This window comes from Nicotiana tomentosiformis, chromosome 2 (assembly GCF_000390325.3).
Source record: "Nicotiana tomentosiformis chromosome 2, ASM39032v3, whole genome shotgun sequence".
NCBI lineage: Eukaryota > Viridiplantae > Streptophyta > Magnoliopsida > Solanales > Solanaceae > Nicotiana > Nicotiana tomentosiformis.
This window is the reverse complement of record NC_090813.1, coordinates 124,329,081-124,349,925: the sequence shown is the minus strand read 5'-3', so window position 1 is coordinate 124,349,925 and position 20,845 is coordinate 124,329,081. Positions and strand designations below refer to the sequence as shown.

Genomic DNA, 20,845 nt, shown 5'->3' with positions numbered 1-20,845 from the left:
AAAATATCTTTATTATATTTTTTAAAAATTGTCCGAAATTTTTGTATTTTATAAAAGAGCCCACCATTTATTATTTTGTAACGATGTTGCTTCGTCTTCTCGGTCATATGATAGTGTATCATGTAGTTCATTATTATCCCAAAAAATGCCAAGTTGCGGTAAGCTATACAGAAAATGAGACATTATTATATGGCGTTTATGCTTACTTTTACAGGGACATTGGACAAAACAGGAAATAAAACAAATATAGAATTTTTGCAGGGACATGAAGTCTTTCCTTTTCAAGCTATACCAAAAAGCATCAATTTCTGTCTTACGGGAGCGAATTATAATTGCAGAAATTAAAAGATGAAGCTGAACTGAAAAACGAAATTAATTCCATTTAAAAAGCTGACATAAATTTGATAACACGTACATTTATTTATTTTTATAGATAATTTAAGAAATTTATTAACTTTTTTCTTATGTAAAAAGACTATTACAGAAATCCATTTTGTTTATTTAAATGCTTTATTCTAACGTGTATGTTCACTTTTTGTTTATTTATTATCGAGTCTTGTTTGAATACATCAATAACTTTGTTCTTCCATTTTCACAAGTCGAGATTTATGTAAAAATAACTTGATTAGAATTTCATTGTCTTTAATTAAATAAAAAAATTTATAGCTAAAATAATGTCGTTCTAAATATTGTACAGATTTGACCCGAAAAAATGATCCAAAAAATTGGTGGACTTAAAAAGGTTAAAAAAGAAAAGAAAAGAAATATACATACTACGTGGACAAAAAATATAACGTGGCAACGCGCTTGTCACACTTCTATGGTCTGAGATTGTCTAGGGAGGGTCGAAGATAGTGAATGTCTTGTTCATCGGAAAAACATAGTCAAATTTAGGAGGTTCCCGATCTATTATCCCTATTTTAAATTGAATGAAGGAAACATAGTTGACCGAATATACATACACATTTTATAGTAATATTACACACTCAAACCATATATATATATATATATATATATATATATATATATATATATGCATGTAAATACTTCTTATGTCTCGTTTAACTAGTTATATATATCATGTTACTACTTATAATTTTTCAAGATTACCAATCAATATTCATTATAAGAAGTTATGCATAATTACATTTTAAACTCATTCTCTGTTATTCATAGATATAATTATAGTAAGACAATATCAATGTCATGCACCTAGTAGTACTGATTTGGATGTATTTGCAGCAAATTAAACCAAAACAAATGAATAGCTTGTCCCCTTGACAGTCTACGTACTCCAGCTGTGCAGCCCTATCAAAAGTTCTCTGCAAAACATTGTTTGTTTTCGTACAAACCTGCGGACAAAAACTTTTAGCGAACAAAACTTTTGCATTAATCTGGCTGCAAAACAAAGCACTCATATATCCCCTTTATCTTTGCTGCCGTCTTCCTCATTTTGCAGAATCCTTTGCCTTCACCACTTGGTGAGTTTTTTCTCTCCTTATTCAAATATTTTTCATGAACCATTTTTTTTTCTACTCATTTTATATATAGTGTATTGTTTGGTTTTCATATTTGGACTGTGTTTTTCTCAGGTCTCTAGTTTTATTCTCTCTTTCACTTTAGTGCTACGGTCAAGACTTGCATTGTTGGTCACTTTTCAAGAGATTCTGCTTCATATTTTGGATTGTGCTTTAGGGTTGAAATTTTTTCAAAACTTTCTCAGAACAAATGTTCTCTTTAATAGAAGAAAGTAATATTGTTCTTTTCTATCTCTCCGTCACATTATAAATAGTACTTATCTTTCTTGAATCTGTTTAAGACTTGCTGCATTTTTTCTTTTTCCTTCTGTTTTTGGTGTTGAGCTTTTTGGTTTGTGGGGTTATGCATATGAGTTTTTTGTTTGCAGAAACTATTTGGTTGAAACCCTTTTGTTTTCCTTTGAAAAACTGGAAAAGTTCACGCTATCATTGAACTAGCTTTGCCTTAGTGGGCGTCCATTTAAATTTCTCTGACCAGTGATGCATTTATTTTTTCTGGAAAAAAAAGAGAAGAAAAATTAAACTGGAAAAAGAAGTTGAAAATATTTCAAGATTTTCTTAGAACAAATGCTTTCTCTATTATTATTGTATTGCTTTTCTTCAATTTTCCCACAATATTCTGCTTCACATCCTATTATTTCCCCTTTCTCTTCTAATATTCTTCTTGGTAGACATTGCATGTTACATTGCTTAATCATCTCCATGTATTTTCTGGTTGAATGCTTAGCTGTACTTAAGAAGTAATGGACGTAATTGAACTCTAATATCTGCATGCTTTGGCTTCTATAATATTTCTGTTCAAGTTGTTTGTCGCTGGCTGCTCAATACTCATTTCTTGCTTGTTAGCTTTAGTTATACTTGTCGTTGGTCTTCGACTGCTTTTTGTTTTATGATTATCACTACTACTTAATATGTGTAGTTTAACATTTGTAACATGTTGCCTATTATTTCTCAGGCCAGGTTATCGATTGATGTTCATTATAAGAAAAAATTGTCTATTATTATATCTTAAATAAGTTGAGTGCGCAAATAGAAACTCTTATGTAATCCATAGATATAATTATAGTAAGAGTAAATGAATGCCTCACTCAGCCGTGATTTGAGTGCATTTGCAATTAGCCAAAAGAAACGAAAGGACTTATCCCCTAATATCTACTCCTAACTGTGCAAAGCCCTCTCCAAAACTCTCTGCATTTCAACATTTAGCGCAAACTCAACATTGATCATCTCTGTACAAACCTTCCATTTTTAGCAACTTTCAAAAGTTTCGGCACTCAAACCAAAAGAAATGAATAGACTTGTCCTCTCCTAAGCTCTCATTGTAGTTTCTAGTGCAAAACAAGCATTCATCCAGTTTATACAAAACCATCCGTACTACTTTTGCATCCAAGCATTCTTGTCTAATTTTCTTATCTTCATTTTGGCATTTTTCAAGATAGAGCTGTAAAACTATTCTTGTTATCTTTCATTTTGAGAGTAATCCTTTTACTTTTATAACTAATCCGTTTATTTACTTTTGTAAGTCAGCATGGCGGAAGAACACGTTGATGAGGAGTTTAGTTTGAAAGATGCTGGTATACTCCTTCCGTACGTCCGAAACGAGGGCAACATGAGTGAGTAGTATATATGTATATTAAAAAGATAGATTCTATTATACTTATTTTATTGGGTTTCCTAACATGAGATTAGTTGACTTTGTTTTTAATTATTTTTAAGATGTGTGCTATGCATATACCACTGGAGAAGCCATAGCGGCTTTATTTGCTAAAGATAAAAATCAGCCACCGGTGGAACTTTCCATACAACAGATTGCTGATTTTCTGCCAAAGGATTTTGATTATAAAAATAGACGCAACAGAAGAGATGAAGTAGGGTGTTACTTTGGTTCACATATTCATGCTCTTGAATATGCATGCAACGTACTTTGGTTTGTGCACAGAGCTTGACTATCCCAAAAGAGGAAGTAGAATTGATAATGATATCCCTCCCGTCCCACATGATGTATATTTCTCTCTTTCTTAAAAACATTTTAGCGTCAAAATCATCTTTTTAAAATATGAAACTTACTTTGTTTCCTTTTCATTTTAATTTTTGGCTAATGCATGTTAGAAGGTGAGATACAGCTGAATTGCATACTTCAATCGTGTGCGTACTGAGGATATTCGTAGGCGCTTACAAAGCCTAAATGAGAGAATTTTTACGGAAGAAGCTATTAATGAAATACTAAGAAACAACCTATGGTTGGTGCAATTAGAATCTTTAAGAGTTTTCTGGACTTCAAGGGAAAGGTATCTATATTATGTATTCTTACATTTAATTGTGAAAGAATTTTTATTATTGTAAATACAACCATTATTCAGGTCTCCACAAATTTCCTTGTATTATATCTTTAATTATTTTTTATTTCAAGTTTGTTTGTAGGATGTATATATGGGACCCATTGCAGGTGATATAGACCAAAATGCAGCATATTCAATACTAGTAATTGGATATGGAGTTAAGAATGGGACAAAATATTTCCTAATTAAAAACTCACATGGTGATGAATGGGGTGATGATGGGTATGGGTGAATCAGACGAGATTTGATTTATAGAATGTGTTATCCTGTTGAGATTTATAAATTTCCTTATGATCCTGATGATACTCTTAGCAGCAGTGGAACAAAAAAGAAGAAAGCCCACTAGACTGATTCTCTTTTTTATTTTCCTAGCTTCTATTATTATTTTGCTTTTTCTTTTTACATACTGTATTACTTGGCTGAAATATTGTAAAACTTTTGTCTTAACATCTTCAATCATATCAGGTGAACTACTGTTGTTACTTTTTGATCGTTTATTTGGCTGTCTTTTTTTTTTTTTTAGTAAGAACGAATTGATGCCAACAATATGGGAAGACCTATAGCAAGAAATCAAACATTCAATTCCCAAAGACAAAAGATGGTTGTTTCTCATACTGATAATTGGAGCTTTGTTCTCGTGCATTTCAGCAGTCTTAAGCACCAAAAGTGCATATAGATGTGAAGCCGGAAAATTGACTAGCAACACAAAGGAGAACAGAATCCCAAAAACTTTGCCGGCATAGTCATTGTCATATTCTTTTCTTCTTCTTTCTCTTGGAGGGATCGAGGAGAGGTGTTGTTGATGAGATATTTATCCTGCAAAACTGCAAACTCTAATCCCAATAAGGATGAAGATGAGGTAAACATGATAAGAAAAAAGGAATGTAAATAACAACTCCATGATAAGGGAAAGAAAACTTGAAAGATCTCACTACAAACAAAGGGGTTGTTGCGGCCGTTAATTATGCGGCGGTTCAAACCACCACAATTACCTACACTGGCGGTCTCCAAAGCCGCCAGAATCTTAGCCGCCACAACTTAAAACCGCCGTAATGTGTTCAATAACCGCCTGATATGGCTATTTTATTGCTTATTGTGGCAGTTCAACTGCCATTATTGCTGTAAATTGCTAAAACTTTTTGTTGTTTAGTATGGCGGTTTATTGCATTTAATTGTGATCTCATATTCGCCATTTCTTGCTCCCACTGTGGAGGTGGAGCGCTACCGCTAGATGAACCCATAAAAAAATAACCAACTCGCCTTGATGTTTGCTTGAATGTTACGGTTGGAACTACACCCTTGCCTAACCCTCGAACACGGCCAGGGTACTCGGACCGAAGACCACCAAACGCATCATTTGGTAAATTTCAGCAAGAGTTTTTGGTCTTTGACGTCGAATTTCTTCGATTCTCTCCTACACGAGAGACTAAAAATAATTACAAAGGAGAATACTATAACTTGGACATTAATATGGAGTGGCTGCACTCACTGCATTTCAATAAACCATGTTGCAGGGTACAATGTAAATGTCCCATGTCATGTGTACTTTCAGTGAATCAAGCAGAAATGAGTAGCAGCAGTCGTAATAGTGGGAGCAGAGTTTAATTCATCTAAACCATTTTTATCTTTATCCTTTCTGTTCTGGCTTTGAAAGCTTTGAATTCAAAGAAAGGAAGTCAGCATTATGTTTAATTTTTTTGACCACAGCTACAAATAACCAACAGCTAGCAATGAAGGTTTAAAAATATTTATGTTAGCTTAAAAGATTATCACATACAACAATTCATGAAGACACTGTTTTTACAATCAAAATTTTCCATCTTATGCATTTCACTCATATCTCTCAATATATCTATCTGACATTATTGGTTTCCCTTTTGCAATCATAGGTTAATCTTTTTTCAGCAGAACCTACAGTTTAACCACAACAATCAACAACCAACAGCTTAACCAACAACTAAGAGCAGCCAAAGAATTGAATCTCTCTCTAAACTAAACACTCCCAACGGCTATATCCTATTAGTACCTGTGAACGACACGCGCCACCTCATGGAGGCCCCAGGCGGTGGCCATTCTGGAACATCAAAATGATCCTCCTGATGCGGCGAAACTCACCCAAAGAACAGTACAAGCAAAACAATTATACGCAGCCACTGTGGTAACAGCTAATAACTCTGCTCCGACCCTAAGTCGACAAGAACAAGAAGCGGTAATTGCAAGAACCACCCACAATAGGATGCCGGCGGTAATTTTCAAAGCTAAAGACTACTATGGAGTGATGGCGGAAGAATGCAAACGTACTCTGGATGGAAGATTTCTGAAAATCAGGCCCCAAATTGATAAAATTAGGGCTCAATTCTCCGAGAAAATTGCTCTAAAAGGCACAGTCAAAATTGGGGTCTATGACAACTACAATGTATTCTTGGATTTTACAAATGATGAAGATTTTGATTTGATAAAGTTCAAAAGGGTGGTGGAAATCGGAGGCACTCAAATGTGGATACAAAAATGGACTCCAAATTTTAAACAGGATGAGGATTTGCCGATTGCTACTGTTTGGGCATTGTTACCTGAACTTTTATTCCACATGCACACTTAGCAATATGCCAAACAAGTCATTGGACCTGCAGGAACACCTCTAGAGCTGGATATTGCTACAAGATCCAAAACAAGACCATGTATGGCCAAGGTTCGAGTGAAGGTCGATCTGCTTAAACCCCTACATACTTCAGTCTATGTGGGAGCTGAAGATGAGAACACTCCTCTAAATGGTTATGTTCAAAAGATTGAATGGGAAAATGTCCCTAAATACTGTAAACACTGCAGAAAACTAGGACATTCCCTGATTAACTGCTGGGTAGTTGAAAAAAAGAAACAAGAGGAGAGCGAAAGAAAAAAGAATGAAACAGGGGAATGCAGTAGAGGGAAACAAAGTGAGGAGATCAAAGACAAGCTGGAATTAAAAAAAGATGAAGGCAATGAAGAGGAGAATTGGCAAGTTCCAAATACTAAAAGAACAGGAAAAAAAAACTAAACAAAATTACAGAAGGGAAACAGATTGCGAACAAAAATGACAATGGACAAAAGGATGAGATGAGGAAGGATAGAGTACAAGAAAACAACATGCCACAAGCCCCAATCAGCATTGAAGATCAGAAGAAAAAAGAAGACATTGCTCCTGTTAAGAATAAGAAAGATGATAGAAAGAAAAAGAAGAAAATGATGCCAAAAAAGAAAAGTTATGTGATGTTCAAGCCCTCGGTGAAAAAGAACAAGAAAAACATGCCCAAGACTGTTACTGGAGGTAAAACAATAGCTTTGAATACTGTCATTGAAGATAGTCTTAAGGAATTATGGGTGATGGAGAACAACAATATGATGAATATTGAGAATAATCAGAAAGTGACCTCTAAGGTTAGTTCTGATAATGTAGAAAAGGTGTATGAAAGCAATCCTATTGAAGCTGAGGATATCAATTACAACAGGAAAGAAGGAGACCAACAACTTGAAAAAGAAAAGATTGGAACCGACTCTATGATGTCTATCAAGACTCAGAGAGTGTCAATATGAGGGAACCAAATAACAATCAAGGCGTCTCTAATACACTGTCAGAGTCCTTGCCATTAGAAATCAAAAAGCATCCTGGAATTCAAGTTGTGGTAGACCTTGGTGGATACAACATTGAGGAGAAGAGAATGCAAGACAATAGCAGGACTATTGAGGAAGGAGCTGGGAATTCTAGTATGTCTCTTTCAATCAACAGTGCAGAAACTTTCAACAAACAACCTGACGACCCGGCTGAAGCTCACTTAAAAGAGATATCCAGCAAACAGAGAATCTCTCATGTTAAAAGAAGCAGAAGCAGAAACATGAAAACTGGAAAAAACAAAGAAAAAAAACATCCTTCCTCCAGGGGAAGGAGTCAAAGTTGATCCACTCTTTCCTATATTCCATGGTTAGTGCAATCATATGGAATATAAGGGGAGTGAGGTCTAAGAAGGCCTTACCTAGGTTGAAAAATCTATCATATCAACAACATATACTTTGTAGCCATCATGGAACCTTTCATCAACAAGAATAAGATTGAAGGATACATGAGATACTTGGGCTAACAGCACTGTCAGGCTAACACAAACAGGCAAATTTGGTGTTTCTGGAAACAGAACTATAAAACTGTTATCATTGCCAATGAGGAACAATAAATGACTATTAAACTCAATCATGCTTTACAAGATATGGAGCTCAACATAATAGTTGTCTATGCTAAATGTACAGCTAGTGAGAGAAAAGAATTATGGACCAGTCTTGAAGATACACATTCAGTCATCAATGGCCCATGGTGTATTGGTGGTGATTTCAATGTTATCATGGATCTAGATAAAAAGTTGGGGGCAATCCTCATAGAATGGCTAGAAGTTTCGACTTCTCCAACCGTATGGACCACTGTGAGGTGGCAGACCTTGGATTTATTGGCCCTAGATATACATTGTGTAATAATTAGAGACCAAGGAAAAGAGTTTGGAAGAGACTTGATAGAATCTTCATCAACGACACTTGGGCTCAACTTTTTCAGAATTGCACTGTCAAACATCTTAACAGGTCGGGCTCCGACCATAGACCTATATTGTTCAAATGTCAGGACAACCAAATGACTAAGATAAGTTATTTCAGATTTTTTAACTTCTGGACTAAGTATCCAGATATTTATGAGTTGGTTAAAGAAGTATGGGACACTCATGTTCAGGGCAACCCCATGTGGAGGCTTCAACAAAAGCTGAAAATTCTTAGTAACAAACTATCGCAATGGTCCAGAAAAAGTATTGGTAACATTTATGACCAGGTGATCAAGTGGGAAACAGAAGTGGAATCCTTAGAAGAGTTAGACCAAGTGAGTAATACAGAGGTGAGTGGGGAGAACCTCAACAAAGGCCAGGCAGAGTATATTAAATGGCAAGCAATGCAAGAGTCTTTGCTAAAACAAAACTCACAGATTCAATGGTTCGAAGAAGGTGATTGTAACATAAAATACTTTCATAGTGTTATAAGGGAAAGGAAAAAGAAGATTCAGATTCACAGAATCAAAAATCAAAAAGGGAATTAGGTTAGAAGTGAAGAAAAGATTACGAAAGTTGCTATCAAACATTATGAGAAACTCTTTAATCTCCCATTGGTGGGCAAAGTTTGGCATGATTGTATCCCCTTCAAAATGTCCTTCCTTGTTTGGAGGATGATTCAGAAAAAACTCCCATTTGATGACACCATTAGGAAGTTTGGCAATCAACAAACTTCAAGGTGCAATTGCTGTAATACTCTACAATGTGAAAGCTTACATCATGTTTTCATTGATAGTGAGGCTGCTAGGGACTTATGGAAATTCTTTGAAAATCCTCTGAGAATCCAGCATCACTCTGGTTCTATTAGCATTGTTCTCACTCAATGGTGGCAGAGGAAACCAAAGAATATAGTCCATAAGATGACTCTACACATCCTCCATATTACTATCTACTGGAAATTGTGGAGAAGCTATACTTCTTGCAAGTTTGGAGATGAAAAAAAATTTGTCCAGTACAAGATAAAGTCGTAGATCATCTGGAATACTAATGCTGTGATTAACAAGAAATATCTCTCTCTTATGACTCATAATCTTTGGTATAAAAACTGTGAGATGATTGAGCGTCTGAAACCTATTCCAATATGGAAAAGTGTGCTATGGGAGATGCCTCCTCATGGTAAATTGAAGTTGAATACAGACGGAAGCTTTAACATGCACAATGGGAAAGCTGGGATCGAAGGAATTCCGAGAAATGAGGAAGGAGGTTTTGTCATGGCCTTCTCGATTCCTATTTACTGTAGTAGCAGCAGTGGGGCAGAACTGAAGGCCATCAAATTTGGTTGTGAATGGTGCAAAAACAAAGGAATTACTAACTTCATGGCGGAAATTGACTCAATGGTGATCTGGGACATGTTGCAAAACAAAAAACTGGACAATAACATTCTTAGAAAAGGGGATGAGGACCTCATTGATATTCTGGAAAAGAACAATGGATCTATCAACCATTGCTTTCGTGAAGCAAATCAGGTGGCATATTGGTTCGCTAAGGAGGCCACCACATCCACTGAATGCATCATTCACACTGATTTCCGACAATTTCCAAGGGCGACCAAGGGACCTTTCTTCATGGATATGTGGCAGGTTCCTTCTTTTAGAATTAGATATGAAAAATCAAATTTTTTTGTAAGTTAATTCTGTGGATAGTTAGAGGAAATGGTCTAACAAGTATTTTTGCCCATAGACTCTTCCTCTCTCATGGTAGGAAAGGTATCCAAGAGGTAAGGTTTTATGTCCCCCTCGGTTGTATTTTTTGTTTATATAATAGACAAGGTAGGGGTCTAGCCAAACCCCCCAATACCACAGGAGATGAAAACCTGGGTGGTTGGCTTTTATAAAAAAAAAACCCAGCTTAACCACAACAATCAACAACCAACCGTTTAACCACAGTCAATTGTAGAATAAAGTATGCACTTCTACTTAATCAAAACAACAAACCAAGCACTTCAAGACTATTTAATCAAAGATAAACTAATGCGCTCAACACTTACCCCAATCTCCCTAGCTTGATCATACACATAATTCCCTTATTTCCTTTTATCAGTCTCAGTCTATACTTTGCCTCGATCACTACTAGAAAATAGGCCTGAGGCAACGGTCACCAAACCATAGGCCTATTGCAACGATTCGAGCACCGTTCCATTAGGTCGATGGTCGATTGCAACGGTTGTGCAACCGTTGCAATAAGCGTATCTACTGCAATGGTTTTTGCACCGCTTCCATAGGCTTATCTATTGCAACAGTTATGTAGCCTAATGGAACAGTTGCAAACCGTTGCAATATCATTTTATGCCACAGATTTTTAGCTATTTGCAACGGTTTGTAATGCTCTAGCAATGGTTCAAGTTATATATCACAACGGTTATAAGGAGTTATTGCAACAGTTTATTGAGGCTATTATAACGATTTTGGAAGGCTGTTGCCACAGTTTATGGAAGCTATTGCAACGGTTTTGTAGAATCTAATATTTATTCTTCTATTTGGTTATAAGTAATTTACCTGTGTAATAAAATATATTAAATTTTTATATAAATCATGAAAGGAAATTATTCATCAATTAAAATCAGAACCTCAAATCTCCAACTAGTATTAACTATATAAAAACAACAAAGTATACAATGTTATTTAAAGAGTTAGCATACACAAGTTAGCAAGAAGTTCGAGAATAAAGAATTCCTATAGCAAGAAGTTCGAGAATAAAGAATTCCTATAACATTTGAAGGTCTAATAATGATCAACCAATACTCCTAAGAAAATTCTTCAATGCTTTCGTCTATCCTTCATTCATTTGCTTCACCTACAAAAGATGACAAATAAATAATTTAATAATTTTTTAACAGAAGAATATATTCTCAACATATATGCAAAAATATTACTGTAAAAATACATCATTAGGCAGAATGTACATTAAGCAGGCAGAAAAATATTAAGATCTTCTCCATATTACATATTACATATTACTTAGTAAGGTAAAATGTATATTAAAGAAAAAATAGCTTAAATGTTCTACAGAATGTGCACCACTATCCTAGAAGAAGATTCAAATCAAGAAATTTATGGTAACAATTGAATTTACGAGAAGAATGAAAGGAAATCTCATATATTTACGTTATACTCTGTCTTAGTATACATTTAGTAGATACGTTTTGATTTAAATTTATCTAATAAAAAACAGAAAATAATATTTGTAGTTATCTGGTGCCTTCCTTTGACCAAGAGTACTGCTCCGTAGCTTTTACTAAAATCTAGGATTATATCTTTTGCCTCATAATTATCATTACCACTTCAGGAGATTTACATCTCTCCATCCACTAATGATTAAATAATTATTTCATATAAGGTTAAATTATACTCCCTCCGTTTCAATTTATGTGAACCTATTTCTTTTTTAGTCTATGCCTAAAAGAATGACCTCTTTCCTTATTTGGAAACAATTTACCTTTATACAATGATTTATAGCCACACAAAATATATGTGCCTCATTTTACACCACAAGTTCAAAAGTCTTCTCTCTTTTCTTAAACTCCGTGCCCAGTCAAATGAGTTCACATAAATTGAAACGGAGGGAGTAATTGAGAACATATTTAAGAATTGCTAACTACAAGATATGAACAATTCTAGCCGTCTGTTGTTTCTAACTATCAGCTTTAGGATGAAACCTCTTTCAGAGAAACAATCCATATTCTGATCACAAAAAATTGAACAAAAGTATGGTCCTCCTTATTATTCATTTAACTCCAAGAATCAAGAATCCTATGGAATTTACTTCTCAAACTTCACATCTCTCTCTTTTTTATATATATATATATATATATATATATATATATATTTTACTGATCTTTCCTTGGATGATTTGGAGTTCGATGATGTCTGCAGATGGTTAAATGATAGTGGAATTGAAGGAAATGGAAATATAAACTTCTCTTCTATGACACATAAACTGAGAGATGCATACAAACATCATGCACAGGAAATGCAAAAATTAAAGCATTTCTATATTCTTCTAAGCAACTTAAGTTCCATGTTGAAAATGAAGGGATCATCAAACCTTTAAACATGACTCTGAAATCTTCATTTATTTTCTGTTTCTTTGTTCTTAAAGAAACTTGCTACCTTCGACTCCCACCGGCCAATGCCGACTTATTAATCAGATTATCCTAGTGTTGGGGTGATTACAGCCATTTGATGTTATCTCCTATTGTTAATGTGGAGATAGGAAAAAGTTCAAGCATATAAATACTCCAAATTAAATAGAAATTTCACAAAAGGCGGATGAGATATTTAGTTGTAGGATGCATTAGAATCCAATAAACACCAATACCTTTTCTCAAGCTGCGACCAACTTTTGCTCTTGTAGACTTGGTTAACATAGGCTCGCTTATTCAATTGAAAGGCAACTGTAAAACGCCTCTGGAACCAGCTTAAAATAGTGCAAAACAACATCACACCAGCTCGTTCATGGAGCTTTAAGATAGAACTTACATAGCAACTTAAAGCCGCAAATTGCAGCTCAAAAGTAAAAGAACAACTTCGAGAATGCAGCTAACCATCTTGTTCGCCCTTTACATGTCTTTAAGAAAACTGGTTATTGAACTCCAAACGAACATATCTACATCATTCGAGACTTAACCAACAAATGACATGTATATAAGTATTTAACCTTCAGATATATACCAACTTCGCACATTAATATCCAACAATTAGTTTCAACTATTAATTGCTAGATATTAGACCTAATACTTTCTTATCACAATATTAGAACAGGAAGAACGTTTTAACCTTTAACAAGATAATACAATAGTATTGCAGTATCAACAAGCAAATTGAAACTAGCACCAAAAGAAGACTTGAAATCCAGGCACATGGCACATGAGTGCAAAGCTGTACAACTAGACAGGTTCTATAGAAATATGCTGATAACAACTCATTTAAAATTCACATAGTTATCTACGAATATGATATTAGAACCTTAAAATTGCTCAAAAGAAAAATTAGAGATAATAACACAAGTGAATGAGAATGGTATGAAACGCAGCAAAAAGCCCTGTGGTAAAATGCAACTGAGATGCCTTGCTGTTTGATAACTTTTTATGCTTTAGGACATTGATAACCATTTATGCTTTAGGATATGGGTTCACTTCAAGAAACTAATTTGCCAGATTACTTTATCTGGATTAAGGGAGAGTGCAGTAAGAGGATTGAAAATTTTATCAACATTTTGTGCTATGTGACCTCTTTTGTCTTTAAAATGACATGCTTTCTACATTATTTCCCATTAAGCTAAAATGCTCATTAAACTAGCACTACAAAAGCACCATGCGATCCACTCTATGAGATTCAGTTCAATATTTTCAAAGTTACTATCTCAACATTTGAACTATTTTCTATTTAAGACGGCAAAAAAATTCAACACTTACCTTAATAATCTTGTCAAAAACAGGATGCTCAAATTGAGAAACTCTTATGAACCCTTAACGAGTTCATTAATCAGTTGAACAAACTCTTGTCTTGGTGATGCTCTTACCAGTCTTAAAGCAGAGGGTTTTTGCTTTTCAAGGTCCTGAAGCATATTCTACCTGTAATACATGAATGAGATGATAGAATTTAAAAGGTTTTGAGAATGTGGCAAGAACGAAAATAAAAAAGCTAAACCAAGAACCCTAAAATCAAAATCCTGCATTGCATAAAGAAACCCCAAATCTTCGAAACCCCCAAAAATAAAGCACGCACACACGCTAACAAACCAAGAACCCTAAAATTTCAGAAAACCTCACCATCGAAGAGCAAGATTTAGCTAATTAAACTAACTAAAAAGGGGAGAAACAAGTAGAGAAAAGTTGTGGTGCGTTCTTAGACCTTGATGTCTTCCAAGAGAGATCTTAGTTCTGCGTTTTCGGTCTCTTCCTGCAGCATCGTTGAATAAATTTCATATTGTATCTTCACGGAGTTCTTCTATGAGTTATGGTGAGCGTCTCTCTTGTGACCTGTATGAGTTGTATGAGAAATTGGAGAGTGGTCTTTGAATTGGAGAAATTAAAAAAGGGAAAACCTAGGGTAGGAAAATTAGGAACCGTCACAATAGATAATTTTTCCAGTCAGCCGTCCCTACAGATATATCTATTGCTATGGTGCAACGGTTATCACGCTAATGCAACGGTTTAATTGCAAAAGCGTGTCCCCATCCTAATGCAACGGTTAAATCCGTCGCAATAGATTGCAATAGCAACGGTTATATAGTCGTTGCAAAAGCAACCGTTCCGATAGGTTTAACTACTTTTCCCATTCTCTTCTGAAATTTTAAAAAAGTAAAATTAAATAATTAAGAATATGTTTATCTAAAGAATGTATCAGTAAGCACTTTGTATTAAACTACCATCTGTTAGATCTCATTAAATTTCAATGATGCAAAATAACTAATTACTCCTTATGTGCAGGAAAAGTTTTTGAGCAATAAAATGGAGGAAATGAATCCAACAAAAAAAGAAAGATAAGCGGACAAATCAATCAAAGAAGATAGCAAAATCAATTAAAAGAGTTATTATAGGAAGGATCTAAATCAAAGGAGATTTTGAGCACGAAATGATCCGCTAAAGATTCTCCCACATAATGACGTCAATCGAAGGCATCAATCAAGGGATTTGGCAACGAGAATACTCTCTCATTTAAGGAAAAAATCACTCAATCCCGTGAGTCAAGACAAGTCAGCAGAAGAATCAATCTCGGAAAGAATCAATCTTCGAATCCTTCTGAATACAACTCCCTTGGATTCGCAATCTCTCAAAAAGATATACACTACTTGAAGGCCTCGAGAAGTATAAATACCTACTGCACTAGCTTTGGAATGATATACTTTGATCAACCCAACTTCAATCTCTTTGTTCTACTTCAAACAAAATACTGTAGTCTGCTTTAGATTCCTTGTGTAACAAAGAAGAGGAGAGAGAGAGAGAAAAGAACACCGGTGAGGCATTGTATCAATTATAGAGAGAAGAACGAGTGACATAAGCTGTTGGTATATAACAACATCAACTCATCTGTACTAAGTCACTTCATACTTGAAAGCGATCACCCTTGCAACCCAAGGGGACTTGACGTAGGATTCACTCTGAATCCAAACCAATATAAAAACATACTGTGTCATTTACTTTTTGCAATTTATCTTTTACATTCTATTCATGATAAGTCTAGTCGACTAGAACTCAAACTAGTCAACTACCTCGAAAAGGAAAAGAAAAATTACAATTCACCCCCTCTTGCACTTTCAATTGGTATCAGAGCAGGTCTCACACTTTTGCTTAACCGCTTGTGAGAAAAGATCACGGCCAATCAAATAACCATTGGATCATTCTTTCAAGAGGGGACGTCACAAGTCAGACCATTATACTTCAATGGACAACTCACTAGAAAGTGCGAATGAAAATCTATGCAAAATCTTATGATGTGAAAGGTTTTGAGAAGTGTTATAAAAAGGGAAACTATCCACTACCAGAAGAAGCTCAACCACCTACTGATCCTGAAGATATAGATGAATACACAGACGAACAAATGACGGTCGTTCAGGTTAATGCTAAGGCACAGAACCTGTTGTATAACACTATAGGTGGAGAAGAGTATGAGAAGATTTTCAGTCGTGATACGACTAAAGAAATATGGGACAAATTGGAGGTCACCTATGGAACCAGCAAAGTGAAAACAACTCGGATAAACATGTTGGTTCATGACTATGAACTCTTCCAGATGAAAGAAGGAGAATCCATCGAAGAAATATTCGCAAGATTCAGCAAAATCATTAGCGATCTGAAAGCTTTTGGTAAACCCTATTCAAGTGGTGATCAAGTTCGAAAAATCCTAAGGAGTTTACCTATCACTTGGCAGATAAAAGTAGTTGCACTCGAATCTCAAGATCTAAACAAACTTTCATATGATAAACTTAAAGGAGATCTTATAGCATTCGAGAAAATCCATCTCAAGTAGACAAGTCAGGAAGAAAAGAAGAAAACTGTTGCCTTCAAATCTACAACTGAAGGACCTGAAAATGATATTGATGATGATCCAGAAGCCCTTGAAGAAGAAATTGCTATGGTATCAAGAAACATGGATAGGTTAATGAGAAGGTATAGAAATACAAGAAGAGAAAGGATGCCATCTAGGCGAACTAGGCAATACAATGAACAAAACAGGAATGATGGAAAGTGTTATGAGTGTGGAAGGTATGGGGATGTTCAAGTTGAATGCCCAGATCTTAAAAGAAAAGACTCTAGAGGGTTTAACAAAAACAAATCCTTCGAAAGTTGGAGTGATGAAGATAGTTCAGAACACGAAGAAATGGCAAATCTATGCTTCATGACCATCCTGGAAAATGACATGAACAACTACTCTGGCTGCTGGACTGATGAAAATATATCAGACGATGAATGCAAGAAAAATACTGAAAACTATTTCATGGCACGAGGTAAGATCTTATAAATGTGATAGATGTAATGAATTACAGGACATTCTTGACCTTACTCTAAAAGAGTCTCAAAAAATGTTGAATGAATTAAGGAGACTCAATCGGAAAAAGAAATATTGGGAACTTAAGCTTGAAGTCTGTGAAATCGAAAGAGATGTACTTCAAGATGAAGTTCAGGAATTGCAAATGCAACTAAATGACATGCGCAAATCCACCAGTCATAGTTCAGTCAAGTCTAACCAGACGACTTTCAAGTCAACTGAAAAAAGACTGGCTAGAGCTGAGTCCATAGGTACTAACACAGGTGGTAGATCAAAAACTAGATCAACCCCTATGTGTCATTACTGTAGCAAAATTGGACACAAATATTTCTTTTGTCGATTTCGTAAATCTAATATTTTAGGATGGATTTGGAAACCCAAAAATAATCCTGATCCTAGTAGAACTAACCAACAAGGACCCAAGAAAGCTTGGGTACCTAAAAGAAGGTGACAATTCTATTTTGCAGGAACACCACAAAAAAAGCTGCAAAGGAAAATGGTGTTTAGACAATGCGTGTTCTAGTCACATGACAGGTGACAAAAATCTGTTCAAAGAAGTCACAAAAATAAATGGTGGAAATGTCAAATTTAATGATGATTCAAAAGGAAAGATAGTTGGTACCGGTACTGTTCCATTCGGAAATAATTGTGATATCATAGAGGTATATCTTGTAGATGGACTCAACTACAATCTTTTGAGCATAAGTCAGCTATGTAATTCTGGATATGAAGTAAAATTCAAGAAAACAGGATGTGCCATTGAGGATGAAACAGGTAAAATTATTCTTCCAGTAAAAAGGTATGGAAATGTCTATATTCTTGATGTCATTGAAAATCTAGATAGTCACATTTTTCTAGCATCCATTTTTGATGATCCATGACTTTGGCATAAAAAACTTGATCATGCAAGCATGCATCTTATTGAAAAACTGTCCAAGCATGATTTAGTTATTAGTCTTCCCAAACTCAACTTTTCTAGAAATCATGTATGTGATGCATGTCAGATTGGTAAACAAACTAAGGATACTGTGTCCACTACCAAGCCATTGCAATTACTTCATATGAGTGTGTTTGGACCTACTAGAACTGCCAACATTGGAGGTAAACTTTATGCTTTTTTTTATTGTTGATGACTACTCATGTTTTACATGGGTAATTTTCTTATCTCATAAAGATGAAGGTCTAAAGAGTTTTGAGATTTTTTGCAAAATAATTGAAAGAGAAAAAGGGGATCTGATCACAACCATCCAAAGCGATCATGGAGGAGAGTTTGAAAGCAGATCCTTTGAAGAATTCTGTAGTGATCAAGGGTATACACATAACTTCTCATCCCCAAGATCACCTAAACAAAATGGTGTAGTTGAACGCAAGAATAAAACTTAACAAGATATGGCAAGAACATTGATATTAGAATATTCACTGCCAAATCACTTCTGGGCAGAAGCAGTAAGTACATCATGTCATATTCTCAACAGGTGCCTCATAAGACCTATTTTGAAGAAGACTCCATATGAATTATGGAAAGGTAAGAAGTCAAATATTGGCTACTTTCACTCGTTCGAAAGTAAGTGTTTCATTCACAATAATGGTAAGGAGAACCTTGGAAAATTTGACCCAAGGAGTGATGAAGGTATTTTTTTTTGGTTACTCTATTGACAGTAGATCATTTAGAGTTTACAACAAACATACATTATTTGTAGAAGAATCAATGCATGTTATATTCGATGAAAATAACTTTATGGCCAAGAAAGGAATCATTATAAGTGATGAAGACACCAACCAAGAAGTATCACAGACAAATAAACTACAGAAGTCGACTGATATCCCAGCTATAGTCACGGAGTCGACTAATGAACCTGTGATCACTCCTGCTGAACCACAAAAAGAGTCGACTACTTCAACAGTTGAAACCTGACCGAATGAATGGAAAAATGAGCCTGAATATCCTAAAAACTTCATCATTGGGGATCCAAGTGAAGGGATGAAAACCATAAGGTCTCTCAAAAAGAAAGCAAATATTGCACTCATCTCTCCAGTAGAACCAAAGAAAGTTGATGAAGCCCTAAAGGACTCCAGCTGTATACAAGCCATGCAGGACAAACTTGATCAATTAGACAAAAACCAAGTTTGGGAATTAGTTCCTAAGCCTACAAACGCTACTGTAGTCGTAACAAAATGGGTATTTCTAAACAAGCTAAATGAAGAAGGAAAGGTAGTAAGAAACAAAGCCAGACTAGTAGCTCAAGGCTACTCACGGCAGGAAGGAGTCGACTATGATGAAACCTTTGCACCAGTAGCACAGTTAGAATCAATTTGTATATTGCTTGCCTATACATCTTTCAAAGGTTTTAAACTATTTCAAATGGATGCCAAAAGTGATTTTCTAAACGGTTTTATTGATGAGGAGGTATATGTAAAACAACTTCCTAGTTTTGAAACTCACAATTTCCTTATTATGTGTACAAGCTAGCTAAAGCTCTTTATGGACTCAAACATGCTCTTCGAGCTTGGTATGAAAGATTGAGTTCTTTTTTAACTAATCATGGGTTCACCAGAGGTAAGGTGGATACTACTTTATTTATCAAGAGATCTACTGAAGGTAATCTCATTATTCAAATCTATGTAAATGATATCATATTTGGTAGTACTAATCTTCTTTTGTACAAGGATGTTTCAAATCTCATGCAGAGTGAGTTCGAAATGAGTATGATGGGAGAGCTGACATTTTTCCTTGGACTACAAATCAATCAATCAGAAAGTAGAATGTTTATCTGCCAAACCAAGTATACAAAGTAATTGATTCAAAAATTTGGACGAGCAATGCCAAATCAATCGGAACTCCCATGAGTCCGTCTACAAGTTTAAATAGGGATGAACATGGAAAATCGGTAGACGAAACCAAGTATCGTGGAATGATTGGGTCTCTACTATATCTTACGGCTAGTCGACTAGATATCATGTTCAATATTTGTAAATGTGCCAGGTTTCAGTCAGCTCTTAAAGAGTCTCACTTAACAGTAGCAAGGCGAATTATTCACTATCTCATTGGAACCACCTCCTACGGACTTTGGTATCCTCACTTTAACAATTTTAAACTTGAAGATTTTTCATATGCCGATCTTGCAGGTGACAAGAAGGATAGAAAAAGCACAAGTAGGACTTGTCAATTACTGGGAAAAGCACTAATCTCCTGGAACAGTAAGAAACATGGATCAGTAGCTCTTTCCACAACTGAAGCAGACTACATTGCAATTGGACAATGATGTGCTCAATTGCTATGGATATCTCATCAATTGGGTGACTATGAATTATGTTTTAAGCTTGTTCAAATATTCGGTGATAATTCTAATGCTATTTGTCTATCAAATAATCTTGTGCATCAATCTAAAGCTAAGCATATGGATATTAAGTACTATTTTATTAGAGATTATGTTCTTAAAGTCAACATAGAATTACTATTTGTAAGTTCCACTAAACAATTAGCAGACATTTTTACAAAACCCTTACTAGAAGACAGATTTTGTGCATTACGAGACTCTCTTGGCATTATTTCCATAAACTCATAACTTTAGGGTCTTTGTGATTTTTTTAATTATTACTGTATCTTAGTTTAATCATTTCCTTAATTATGTAAGATGCATTAATTGTGTGTCTGTTGCTTTTCCTTTTTCACACCTTTTCACGCCCTTCAAGAGACCGGTCAATCATTGCGTCAAATCTCTGACGCCTTTTTGTTTGTACTCAACCACAGTTTATCACATGTTTTAAGTTCAAAGCTTATTATGTCTCTATCACATTGTTTGTATCTCCAGTACCCTGTTCCAAACCCTACCATGGCAAATCACTCCAACAATCCCTCTGCTTCC

General features: G+C 35.1%; 3 protein-coding genes and 1 long non-coding RNA gene across 7 annotated transcripts; 3 read left to right on the top strand and 1 right to left on the bottom strand.

Annotated features, from left to right (window-relative positions):
- Positions 1–8,112: 8,112 nt before the first annotated feature.
- LOC138905549 (uncharacterized) lies at positions 8,113–8,978 on the top strand. The gene is made up of 2 exons (XM_070194070.1): positions 8,113–8,476; positions 8,578–8,978. Exons 1-2 carry the CDS (start codon positions 8,113–8,115, stop codon positions 8,976–8,978), a joined length of 765 nt encoding a protein of 254 aa, XP_070050171.1.
- Positions 8,979–9,542: 564 nt separating this feature from the next.
- Positions 9,543–10,121, top strand: LOC138905548 (uncharacterized). Its single transcript, XM_070194069.1, has one exon. The coding sequence runs from the start codon at positions 9,543–9,545 to the stop codon at positions 10,119–10,121; it is 579 nt and encodes a 192-aa protein (XP_070050170.1).
- A 931-nt stretch (positions 10,122–11,052) lies between these two features.
- Positions 11,053–14,573, bottom strand: LOC104094580 (uncharacterized). Of its 4 annotated transcripts, none has more exons than XR_685940.4 (3): positions 14,343–14,573; positions 12,535–14,062; positions 11,053–11,283 (listed from the first exon to the last, which is right to left on the bottom strand). It is a non-coding gene; the product is annotated as an uncharacterized lncRNA (long non-coding RNA). The 4 variants fall into 4 exon arrangements; XR_685939.4 differs by having other exon boundaries at positions 12,808–14,062; XR_011414209.1 differs by lacking the exon at positions 11,053–11,283 and having other exon boundaries at positions 12,293–12,681; positions 12,808–14,062.
- Positions 14,574–15,899: 1,326 nt separating this feature from the next.
- Positions 15,900–18,894, top strand: LOC138905547 (uncharacterized). Its single transcript, XM_070194068.1, has 5 exons — positions 15,900–16,322; positions 16,461–16,938; positions 17,003–17,230; positions 17,514–17,778; positions 18,639–18,894. Exons 1-5 carry the CDS (start codon positions 15,900–15,902, stop codon positions 18,892–18,894), a joined length of 1,650 nt encoding a protein of 549 aa, XP_070050169.1.
- The last annotated feature ends 1,951 nt before the right edge of the window (positions 18,895–20,845 follow it).

Coding starts and splice junctions, on each gene's coding strand:
- LOC138905549 (XM_070194070.1), top strand. CDS start 8,113: ATGGAGCTCAACATAATAGTTGTCTATGCTAAATGTACAGCTAGTGAG. Junction 8,477..8,577: donor ACTGTCAAACATCTTAACAG/GTCGGGCTCCGA, acceptor CTAAGTATCCAG/ATATTTATGAGTTGGTTAAA.
- LOC138905547 (XM_070194068.1), top strand. CDS start 15,900: ATGAAAATCTATGCAAAATCTTATGATGTGAAAGGTTTTGAGAAGTGT. Junction 16,939..17,002: donor AAACTATTTCATGGCACGAG/GTAAGATCTTAT, acceptor TTACTCTAAAAG/AGTCTCAAAAAATGTTGAAT. Junction 17,779..18,638: donor ATTATTCTTCCAGTAAAAAG/GTATGGAAATGT, acceptor CTCTATTGACAG/TAGATCATTTAGAGTTTACA.
- LOC138905548 (XM_070194069.1), top strand. CDS start 9,543: ATGATTGAGCGTCTGAAACCTATTCCAATATGGAAAAGTGTGCTATGG.